Genomic DNA, 11,549 nt, shown 5'->3' with positions numbered 1-11,549 from the left:
GCCTTGGTTTTATCAGACTCTCAGCTTCATCACCTCAACTCAGGAAATCTGGTAGACTCTCCCTCAGTCTTTTAGTCCTTTCTTTCTGAGTCATGGCCTGGAAAGTCACTCAAGGCAGGAAGCAAGGGCATTCATAAGGCTTACTCCATTCTTTTCATGTCTGTCAGGGATTGTTTTCTTCATTGCGTGAACTCCACTATCTCAAAAATTGTTTCTTAATGTATTTTGGAAGACAACTAAGCTAACCACTATACCACCAATGCTGTTTAATATATTTTGTCTCTTCAGTTTGGGGTTGTTTTAGGTAGGAGGTAGATCAGTGTCTGTCACTTCATCTTGGCTGGAAGCACACTGTGATGGAGCTTCAGCACACAGTGTAGACTGGCTGGACTGCTCTTCTCCCTCTTTGCTTAACTGCTTCCTGCTCATCCTTCCTTTCTGAGTGCAGCCATCACTTCCTCAGGGAAATCTGCACAGGGCCCAGTGTAGATTAAGTTCTCTTATGTGATTATAGAACTCTGTTTGTTTACAGCCTCTATTTGAAGTACAGTTGTCTTTTTATTTGTCTTTTTTCTCCACTAGACTTGAAACTAAACAAGAGCATGTGCCTTGTCTGTTTTATCTGCAGAGCTTAGTGTAATGTCTTCCACATTGCAGGCACTCAATAAATATGTTTTCAGTGTGTGAATGAGTGAATGTGAAAATGCATAGTCTTCTGTGTACAAAAAGTACTCATAGATTTTATTTCTATCATGTTTTCTCCCTGGTACAGATTCCGTGAGCCTATTAAAAATGCAGGATGCAGTTCTTTCATATGAAAGGGCAATAGAACTTAAAAATAATGATTGTGCACTAAGAAGAAAAGTTAAAAAAATTGAAAATAAGGTTAGTGGACTACAAAGGGGACTATCAGAAAAAAAAAAATGAAGCCACAATTAGAGCATGAAAAAGTTCAATGGGAACAAGAACACTTCCATTTGAGGTATGAAATCCTACTTTTCAAGAATTGTTTGAACGATTTACTTTATATAAGATATAATAGGAGATGTTTTGTAATTGCTGTCTTACCTTCAGAGATTTACAAGGAGAAAACTTGTTAGTCTCATGGTGTGTGAAATCCTTAGAAATTATAAGTTCTTAACTGTGAATATTTCTACTAATAATTAAATGAATATTCTTTCAAATTATAATTGTAATGGCCATATGGAAGTCCATCTTATGCAAATCTCTTTATTTAACAAATTGAACTTTGGATTTTTTTATATTACAATTAATGCTGGAAGGAACATCTCAGATATGAATCATTTCATACATATTTACTTTGCTTAAATTTTAAAATACAGATTTATTTGGTTAAAGAACAGGAAATTTTTAAAAAGGTCTTTGATCAAGACTTCTAAATTATTCTCAAGAAAATTTATGTTAATTTACAATTCCACCAACACTGTATTAAATGGCCATTTTTATCAGCCTAGATAATGTCTTAGGAAATTTGTATAGTTTTATTCTTAACATGCATAGAATAGAAAGTAAAATGGAAAGTGATTACTGATTATTTTATTCAACATCTCTCTCATACATTAATAAAACTAACTCAGAGTTCTATGTTGAAAGCACATATTACTGTCTATTGTTCAATTCAATATTAGATTCTGGCCTATTTCAAAAAGGATTTTAAAATTATTTGTGAAATACGTAATAATCAACAAGATAAGTTGAAAGTGTTCCAAAAAAGAAGCATAAAAAGTGTGGTATAACAGACTCATCAGCCTAGTCTTGGATTAAAATGATCTGCACATATATGTTGTGGGAAAGACATCTAAGCATCTATCTTACACTGTAAATGATTTTTAGGAATACCTGTAATATTTCAAGAAGATGAAGTTTTATTTCTAGTGAATTTATAAACTCGTTTATAAACTTCTTTTTAATTAGTTAACTCTCAATTATCTGTTCTGAGGAGTAATTATGACTAATTATGTGTGAGAAAAAGTTAGTTTTCAACTTGTAACTTCACTGAATGATTTCAAAAATAATTTTTCAGGGCCGGCCCGGTGGCACACTGGATAGTGCGCCGCTTGGGAAGTGCAGTGGCGCTCCCGCCGGCGGGTTCGGATCCCACATACAGGCCGGTTCCCGCTCACTGGCTGAGCGAGGTGCGGGAGCAACACGGAGGGTTGCAATCCCGTTGCCGGTCCCCGGTCCGGTACGGGGGCAACACTGAGGGTTGCGATCCGTTGCCGGACACGGAAAAAAAAGACAAAAAAAAAATAATAATAATTTTTCATACTGTTTCCCAGAGTTACTAATAACAGAAACTTAACAATTGACAGCATGTTCTTCCATTGCTCCCTTTTAAGTATATCTGTCCTTTGGAAGATATTAAAGCAAGGCGTTAAATATATGAGAACTAGAAAGGAAAAATATTCAAGAAGCTAGAAATTTTATAAGGAAAATAAACCAACATATGAAGAGCCAGATCACAAAATGAACTCATTTTAAGACAAATTGTAAGATAAGTATGTTTAACTGCAGATTTGCCTTAAAACAAGAAAAGGAAAAGAGAAGAGATGCTGACATGTCATGTGACAAACTTAGTGAGCAATTACCAAGAATGGAAAAGCGGCGCAGTGAAGACACCGCAGTGACACGACGACTCAAAGTGACTCTGAGGACACGAGATGTGGAACTGAGGGCTGCCAGAGACAATCTGAATCGGGTAAATTAATCTGTGATAAAAATTTTTATTTTTAATTTTATTTCCTCAATATTACTTATAACATCTGTTTATTTTGATATATATTATTTATTTTTAAAATAAACCAAAAATATTCTTATTCTAAAAATGGCCTGTGACTATTTATTGTAAATTATTTATTGAAAAATTATTTATTATTATAAATCTTGCCATTTAATAGATGCTCAGTATATGTTTTCTGAATGAAGTAATGAAAAGTTGAGTTCAATCACTAACATAAATGCTAATTTAGGCATTTTTATGTTAAAATACAGGCTAAATAACTTTGAAAGTATAATGAAACTAGTTAAATGTTTTGTAAGGTAACTTGATTTCACAATACTGTCTGCTTTTTTTTTGAGCACTGTTTTTACTCTGACAAATTTAGGTGTCATTTATGCCATTAAAATTTGAGTAACCTGTGTGAGGTAAAAGTCCTTGTGCTTTCAATAGGCTATTTCCTTTCAACAGTTTTTTTGAAGAAGGTCCTGCTCTTAATTAAGCTTCTAGAATTCCCCGCCCCCCCATGGTATGAGACCAAAAACTCAATGAAGTGTACCGCCAGCTTGGAGAAGAGCGAAATGACATCCAGAGGCAACTTTCTCAAGAACAGAATGCCAGAGTCTTACAAGATGGGATTCTGACCAGGCACCTGTGCAAAAAACAAGAGAGCTAGAAATGGCTCAAAAGAAAATGAATGATGAGGTATTTTCTTCAGTAGTTTTCAAATATGTGTGTGCATGCATTTATATGTGTATGTATTTAAAACCAATTACATGCATCATGGAAAGTAGAGAGGATTTTTAAATCATACATGCATATATGTATTCTGAGGGTGGGGTTGGGGGTGGCATTTTTGGCTCATTGGATAAAGTAGTGTTCTAAAGTCAACTCCACTTGTCTGCCACAGTCAGGTAGTGACATTCACAGTGGCCTTATCCAAAGGAGAGGCTCTTAATAATTTCCATAGAAATTGATAATCCTTTCATACCTAAAAACCCTTGCTACTAACAAGAGATGTTCTAATTTTGGGCAGCCATTTCACCCCCTTTATATATTAATATATATATATCAAATTCCCTGCCCTTCAGGGAATTTGAGGCACCCACCACCAGCTTTCAGAGGTCATAACAAAGTGTTTTACAGTCATGGTCTTGGCTTCAACTATAGACCATGTTTTCCTGGCAGCACAATGGAGTTGATCTTCTCCCAGCAGCCACTTATTTTAACATTATTTGACAATTTGACATGTGGAGAGGCTGCACATGGTAAACAGATATTTGAACCCAGGATATAAGTCCTGGTTTCTTTACATTTAAGAGTCTTTATTTAGCCTCTCTCACATCAGCTTTACTTTGGCCTCTTTGTAGTAAGAGTCGCTTTCCTCCAAGCCTCAGTATCATTTTCTTCACTGGCATTGAAACCCTTCTCGTCAGCCTCTTCCAGGGCCATCAGGCTCCCACAAACAGACTTTTGAAGCCCTTTTGGGTTTCATTCTTACTCTTCTCCAGGTCCTTTTATCTTCCACCAGCTCCTGGTCCAAAGGCCTCTTACAAGTTTTGCTTGTGTTTTGGGGGGGCGGGGTTTGGTTTGGTTTTTTAATGGCAGTGTGCCATTTTTAGTATTAGTATCTGTGCCAGTTATTTATTGCTGGACAATATACTACCTCCAAATTCAGTGTCTCCAAACAGCATTTATATTATTTAGAAACCTGCAGTTTGGGCTAAGCTTAGTGGGGTCATCTTATTTCTTGTCCACTTGGCATCAGCTGGGGTGACTTGAAGCTGGGCACTAGAACCTTCCAATGGCTTCTTTGTTCACAGTTGTTTATCGGCAGTTCAAGGTCACTTTTGGCTGGGATTTAGCTATGGGCAGTTAGCTGGAATACCTACCTGAGGGTTCACCTTGTGGCCTGGGCTTCCTTACAGTAATGGTGGCTGGATACTAAGGTGAGCTTCCATAGAGAAGGATAGTCATGTGGACACTGTCACATTTTCTAACTTTGCCATAAAAGTCCCACAGCAGTTCACCATATTCTATTCACTAGAAACCAGTTACTAAGATCACACTAAGCACATATTCAGGAGAGGGAATTTCATGGTAGAAATGTCAAAGATTTTATAGACATGATTCAAAGCCACAATGCCACTGACCTTTTCTTAATCATTACATTTAAAGGAACATAGTTCTTGCTAACTCAGTATGACTGAAATTCCAGCAAGTTGTTTAGTGTGCTCCCTTATTTTGTGGCAAGTGGCAAAGGATTACAGTATGGTGCTAATTGAGTTAAAGCATTTTTGTTCAAAAAAATGTGTGGATCGTGTCCCAAAATATTATATTAAGAGATATATGTGCTATTTAACCCTCAGAAATATTATGTAATCCTTTGAGTACCACTCAAATCAGCATAAAACACTTGGAGTTCAGAAAACAGCTTATGGCATTAGAACTTATATTTGCAAGTTTTATTAATTAGAGTCATTTTCAGTCTCATACTGGGAATCATTTTTTGACTCAGGCCTAAGTAACTCAATATAATGGCCCTAAAACTTCTTTAGTAATTATGGAGAGTAAAAATGGGAAATAGGGATAAGACTTTCTACTAAGAGGTGATTTAGAATCATTTTCAGGAGGAAATACATGAAATAGTCACAGACAAATAAAAGTGTATGATTAAGTGCAAATGGGTGGAAAACACGATGAGAGTAAGGAATGTGTTTGCCCAGCTTCTGATGGTTCTAACTTGGCTCTTGATTTTCTGAGTAATTTAAGGTCCACATTCTAGGAATCTATTTATAGTATAGAGAACATTTCATTGCAACTGAGTTTATTTCAAAATTTGTTATTGTTTTTGAGTTAGACTATTCTCAGCCTACTTCCTTTATTACCAAACCATATTATTTCATTCCTGCAGGTTGATGGTCTTACAACACAACTGGAAGCTACATCCTCAAAATGTCTACATCTGGATGAAAAGAATCAAGTTCTTCAACAGGAGTTACTATCTCTGAAAACAATACCAAAGAAATGTGAAGAACTAGAGAAGGAGAAAAAGAAGTTGGAACAAGTAGTAGTGATCCTCAAAAGCCATATGGAAATGAATGTGGTAGAACGTGGTCAAATAGAGCAGTATAAGAGGGAGATTGAAGAAAGAGCAAGACAGAATATAGTAGAAAAATTAGAAGAAGTCAATCTGTTTTTACAGGTTAGTTTAATTATCTGTAATGTGCCTTAATTCATTTCAGTGCAGATTATATTTTGCATATATACATTGTATGTGTTTGCTCTACTTCCCTTATAGCTGTTTGTCTTATAGATTTCTTGGAGGGTGATTTCTGTTTTTCCCTGTAAACAGTTCAGTTTCCATCATTATTACTAAATTGATCTTGATTATTAAGACCCGTTGGCCTAAAACTGACTTTTAGGAGAAATAGAAAACATTGTGATTTATAAATTATATCATACTCTTGAATTATTCTTAAGTTACATTGTTCAATTTTTAAAATTGTAAATTGATTCTATTATTCTTTGAATTATCAGGTTACATGAATCCTAACACAAGGATGACTCAACTTCTTTTGTAATTCAGATTTAATTAAGTTGAGATTGATGATAAATATTTTAAACTTTAGCTTCTTTTTCACATATTTAAAATAGCTCTCTGAATCACTGATTCAAATATAAAGGAAACAATTACACAATATTTATTCAGGATATAATTATTTTTAAAATGTATCTTATTCACTTTAGGAACAAGCAGCATCTCAAGAATACTTAGAAATGGTCATATGCTTCAATAAGACATCACATGGAACTCAGAATTAAAAATCTGGAATTTGAACTCTTCAAAATGAAAAATTCTGGAGATGATTCTCATGAAACAGAATTGGGAAAATATAAGCAACTTATCTAGAATAATGAAAAGCCAGAAAATCAATGTCAAATAAGTTAAGCAAGTAAGTCAAAACATAAAGTCAAAGACAATAAATTAAGCTCATTAATTTGCCTCTAAAACATAATTTTTACTGAGACAGGTTCATGAAATTACTAGAAAGTGAAAGAATATAATTTTGGAAAGTGATGTTAATAAATTCCTTTTAAAATGTTAGTTTGGGCTTCCTGGTTAGCTCAGTTGGTTAGAGCACAGCCTCGTAATACCAAGGTCAAGAGTTCAGATCCCCATACTAGCCAGCCACCAAAAAAAATAATAATAATAATGATTTGGAAAATTACAACTTAAATCTAAAGGGTCCAGTACTACTTACTCTCAGCACTTCTGACACTTGGGAAATTAACTTTTGTAGAATGTGATCTTCAGTGTTACCACTAGAGGGCACTTTAAAACAAAACCATTTTTTTTTTTTTTTTTTTGTCTTTTTTCCGTGTCCGGCAACGTTGTCTTTTTTCCGTGTCCAGGTCAAGAGTTCAGATCCCCATACTAGCCAGCCACCAAAAAAAATAATAATAATAATGATTTGGAAAATTACAACTTAAATCTAAAGGGTCCAGTACTACTTACTCTCAGCACTTCTGACACTTGGGAAATTAACTTTTGTAGAATGTGATCTTCAGTGTTACCACTAGAGGGCACTTTAAGACAAAACCATTCTTTACTGACTTTTCCAGTCTTCATAAAGGCATGCTTGTGAAATAGGGAAAGATGAACAGAGATGATGGGAAGTAGAACTCACAAAGTGCCTAAAACTAACATGTTGGTCAGCCTGATGTGTTGTGTGGAAGGCAGAAAAGGCAGGTCCCACCTCTATGCCTTGGTACCAATGTTAGGAGCTAATTGCCTTTGCAGCTGTGTCAGTTCATTGTGATGGCCAACTCAGCTAGCTCATCCTCCCCTAGAACTTGTTGCTCTGAATCCTTCCTCAGTGCCAAATGCTTCATTGCTCACAGGTAATGTTTGAAATGTACAAGGGTGGTGAAAGCAAATGCTTGAAAATGTCTTCAAGGGACAGTTTTTAAAATCTCTGAACTGGTTTACTATGAATACAAGTATTTCTAGCTTTTTTATTTTTATGTTTTAATCGTATATAGTTAAGGAGTACAACATGATGAGTACAACATGATGTTTTGGTATATTTATACATAGTGAAATTGTTATTATAGACAAGCAAATTAATATATCCATCACCTCAAACAGTTACCCTTAGAAACAAGTATTTCTAATGGCATCCTTAATAATCTGCTAAGTAGAACAGTTACCTGGTAAACCATACATCCTTGACAGCCCTTTCTCTCCTTTCCCAACTTTGTGTAAGTTACTTGTTCAGAGTCCCTATAGAAATATGCGTACTTTAGAATGATTTTAAACATATAATTGTATACAGCAGGTATGCATTTTCAGTGTTAATACATTGTTGAATTGGAAGTTCCATTTACTATTACAGCAACTTTTTAAAGAGTGCATATCATTTAAGAATCACTTATGGAAAAATGAAATACTAAGCACTTGTCTATTCTAATCTTCACAGGGCTAATGAGAGGCTAGCAGTGGTCAGTACTCACTTCTAATGGAAAAAGAGCAGCACAGTTCTTTAGTCAGCACTCCTACTCTTACTACGAGACCTGTCCTCGAGTCCCCTAGTGTTGGAATTACTAATAATCATTTAGTACTCAACAGAAATCATTTTCTAAGAGAAAACTTAGTGATTCCTACCTCAACCCTATGGCCTTCAAATAACAGCTTGGAGAACTCCTTGGCCACAGTTGATCTCTTTTCCTTTGGCTTTCAGATTTCTGATATAAGTCTTGTTTTTAATTTGGTGAAATACTGAGGTGTATAATTGACTTAGGTATATTAAGTAAAGGCCATAATGATCTGTGTTAATAAAGGAAGGAGACAGAAGTTTTACCTTTTTTTAAAAAAGTCACAAGCTCATTTTTAAGAGATACCCATTTGTTAACTTTATTCAATAAATATAACTAAGCTGGCATATTTTATATTTCTTAAAAAGCTGCATTTAATTACATTTTAGAAATTGAATATTATCTCCTAATAACTAAAGGTGTACTTTGAGATGCTTTGGCTTACTTTCTAATTGATTTTAGTTTGACTGTGGTTCATAACCCTTTTAAAGTTTTCCTGCACCACCCCAAGTTTCCACCCCTAACCATAAGTGAGTGATTGGCATCCAAACACTTAACCGCACGTGGGTATGTGTGACTTAAAGGAATCCAGGAGAAATCCTTTTTATAAATTAAATAAACCTGTAACACTAAAAAGGTTCATTTCTGTTTTTAAGTTAAAATTTTTGTGATTTTCTTTCATAAGAGTATATCCTTAATTCCTATTTTACTTATAGCATTTTTATTTTAACTGATATAAAATGTGTCTATTTTGGGGCAATTATACATTTTTAAAATAGTTTCATCAAGCAAATATTCGAATTTTTAAAATGCAGTCCTCTTATGCCTGTGTTGCCATCATTGAACGATTGATGGATAAGATGGCAATGATATCAAGAGTCTTTAAATAGCAACTAGGTTTTGTTGTTATTACAGTATTCATTTTACTCAGTGCACTTTGGCTATAGTTTTGATAGTGTTTTCATGATCTTCTGTATTCAGAGAATAAAGGTGTTTAAATACACATATGGCTCTTCGATCAACAAGCTGTTCCCCAGTTCTTTTCTCTGTGACAAAATCCATGTGTTTAATATTTACTAATTAAGTGTAATTTCCTTCATACATGAACCTATTTACAATTTGATATTGAATTGCAATTGTTTCAATCGGCAAACATTTGATTTTCTTATATTTTAGTGCATATTTCTTTTTATAACATTTTAGTGCTCCTTAAAATAGAAAATATCATATTTTAATTTTGAAACATCAGTAGTTACTGAAAATATATTAACTATCAAAGAGTATGTGTGTGGTGTATGTATTTACCAAATTGGTCTCAAAAAGAGGATGTAGCATTATTTTCCAACCTATGTTCTCAAGTATAATTTAACAGTAGCCTGTCAATAAATTATTGGTGAATGAGTGAACGTATGTTTGTATATGTTGTGTTTTGCTATTTCACTGTATTTCCCTTTCTAAAATTTTCTCTTCAGCTCTTCTGCTCTTTAAAGTGGGGATTGTTTTGAAGAATGTACAACGTATGTTTGTATATGTTGTGTTTTGCTATTTCACTGTATTTCCCTTTCTAAAATTTTCTTTTCAGCTCTTCTGCTCTTTAAAGTGGGGATTGTTTTGAAGAATGTACAGTGAGAAGATAAAGTCAAAGAAGAAACATTTCTACAAGTGCTGTACAGTCATCTTTCTTGTTGGAGCTGTGATAGGGTAAGCAGCAAATGACACTCCTTTTTTCCCTTCTGAGTTCAGAAGACGGGAGTGAGACAGGTGGACATCAACATACTAGCTTTATTCCTAACACATCACACACAATAGGAAGATGTGGCTTAGATGTGCAACCACGTTGGGCTTCCATACTTGAGCCCAAGTCAGGCACTAGCCCACACAACTGTTAAGTAGAGAAAACAAATGCTTAACAGCCATTTCAGAAGCACACTGCTTACTGCCGAGATGACAGAAGCCACTAATTCATGTTACCGTGGGCAGACAGGTCTTTTCAAAGAAGAGGTAACGTTATGAGAAAATTCCAGGTCCCGCTGGCTACAACTGGATTCTCAGTGTCTCAGACAAAAAATTGGATGAGACACACCGGAAATGAAAATTAAAAGCAGTTTTATTTAGCAAAGGAAGAGTACACTCTGGAGAAAATGGAGTGGGCTAGAACAAGAGAGGAGAGTGCTCAAGAGCCCCAAGGGTTACACTCCTGGGGTTTTAACTCCTCTCAGCTGGATTCATGCCATTTGGTCATTGGCTGATCCTGGAATGTAATCTCTGTCATATTGGTTAAAGAAATTGGTGCCCTAGCTGGTGGGGACTCATTGGTCTAACCGAATGGCACCCAAGGTGGGGGGGCTCCCTGTCTGGAATTGTCTTCATCTCCTGTGGTCGCTTCTGCACATATGCATGCCTGCTCAGAGAATCGATTGGTCCTATTTGCAAATAACCAGTTTTCCCTTCTCCCACTCTTGTCTCTATCTAGCTTCCTACCTCAGTAAGGAGCCAAAGTAGGTGCACTCAATGTGCTTCACCCAAATTCACCCACTGGGTAAGCCTCTCTTCCCATCATGAGGAAGGTACAGAGTGTAATCCTCACATGGAAACCTGAGGCCAGGAAAATGAGGGTTCTCTTACCAACCATATCTGCCTGGATTTATGTGGACCAACTAGTGATGAGAAGTTGGACAGAAGTATGCTAGGTGGTAAAGAGAAATCTGTTTTATGCTTTTAATTATGTCATGAATAACACACTGTCTAGATCTTAATCCTGTTTGTGACGCCATTTGTAAAGCTAGGTGACCACTCTAGTTGTTGGGTTCTTTTACCTGCTGGTAATCCTGCACCGACTGGGCTGATTGTTGCACTAGGTCTGAGTCTGGAGCTCCCAGACCCCTCAAGCCCATTCACAGACAGGGTCACAAACCCTTCACATGCCAGGCTGGGTCACCAGACCCCACACACACCAGGCTGGGTCACCAGACCCCTTCACGCAGATTTATGAGCTAGGTAACCAGCCAAAAGGTCCTTGGAGCCATAGGTTGGAAAGCATGGCTGCCTGGGACAGATGCCTGAGGCTGACGCCTGCCCACCTGCTTCACTAGAACTCCTCTCTACCTCTCTCCCTCTCTCTCTCTCTAAAGAACACAAGAATAGCAACAAAACTAAAAAAATACACTGGCGCACATGCGCATTAACTCCACACACACACACACACAATTTGCTT

The 11,549-nt window shown here is 36.0% G+C and overlaps 1 protein-coding gene across 2 annotated transcripts; it reads left to right on the top strand.

Annotated features, from left to right (window-relative positions):
- The first annotated feature begins 2,479 nt into the window (after nucleotides 1–2,479).
- LOC103608108 (ankyrin repeat domain-containing protein 26-like) lies at nucleotides 2,480–11,159 on the top strand. 2 transcript variants are annotated; one of them, XR_552019.1, is made up of 6 exons: nucleotides 2,480–2,719; nucleotides 3,209–3,442; nucleotides 5,652–5,942; nucleotides 6,488–6,693; nucleotides 9,918–10,036; nucleotides 10,809–11,159. XR_552019.1 is itself a non-coding variant. In XM_008592549.1 (5 exons), exons 2-4 carry the CDS (start codon nucleotides 3,416–3,418, stop codon nucleotides 6,560–6,562), a joined length of 393 nt encoding a protein of 130 aa, XP_008590771.1. In that variant the 5' UTR covers nucleotides 2,480–2,719; nucleotides 3,209–3,415; the 3' UTR covers nucleotides 6,563–6,693; nucleotides 9,808–9,849. The 2 variants fall into 2 exon arrangements, 1 of the variants encoding a protein (XP_008590771.1); XM_008592549.1 differs by lacking the exons at nucleotides 9,918–10,036; nucleotides 10,809–11,159 and adding an exon at nucleotides 9,808–9,849.
- Nucleotides 11,160–11,549: the final 390 nt, after the last annotated feature.

Source organism: Galeopterus variegatus, unplaced genomic scaffold (assembly GCF_000696425.1).
Source record: "Galeopterus variegatus unplaced genomic scaffold, G_variegatus-3.0.2 Scaffold8022, whole genome shotgun sequence".
In the NCBI taxonomy this organism is placed as follows: domain Eukaryota; kingdom Metazoa; phylum Chordata; class Mammalia; order Dermoptera; family Cynocephalidae; genus Galeopterus; species Galeopterus variegatus.
The sequence above is the reverse complement of the archived record's forward strand: the minus strand, read 5'-3'. Positions and strand labels throughout refer to the sequence as shown.

What these genes read in the sequence shown, in the direction of transcription:
- LOC103608108 (XM_008592549.1), top strand. Translation starts at nt 3,416, where the DNA reads ATGGCTCAAAAGAAAATGAATGATGAG. An exon ending in AAAAGAAAATGAATGATGAG is followed by an intron (nt 3,443 to 5,651) that starts GTATTTTCTTCA and finishes TCATTCCTGCAG; the next exon opens with GTTGATGGTCTTACAACACA. An exon ending in AAGTCAATCTGTTTTTACAG is followed by an intron (nt 5,943 to 6,487) that starts GTTAGTTTAATT and finishes TATTCACTTTAG; the next exon opens with GAACAAGCAGCATCTCAAGA.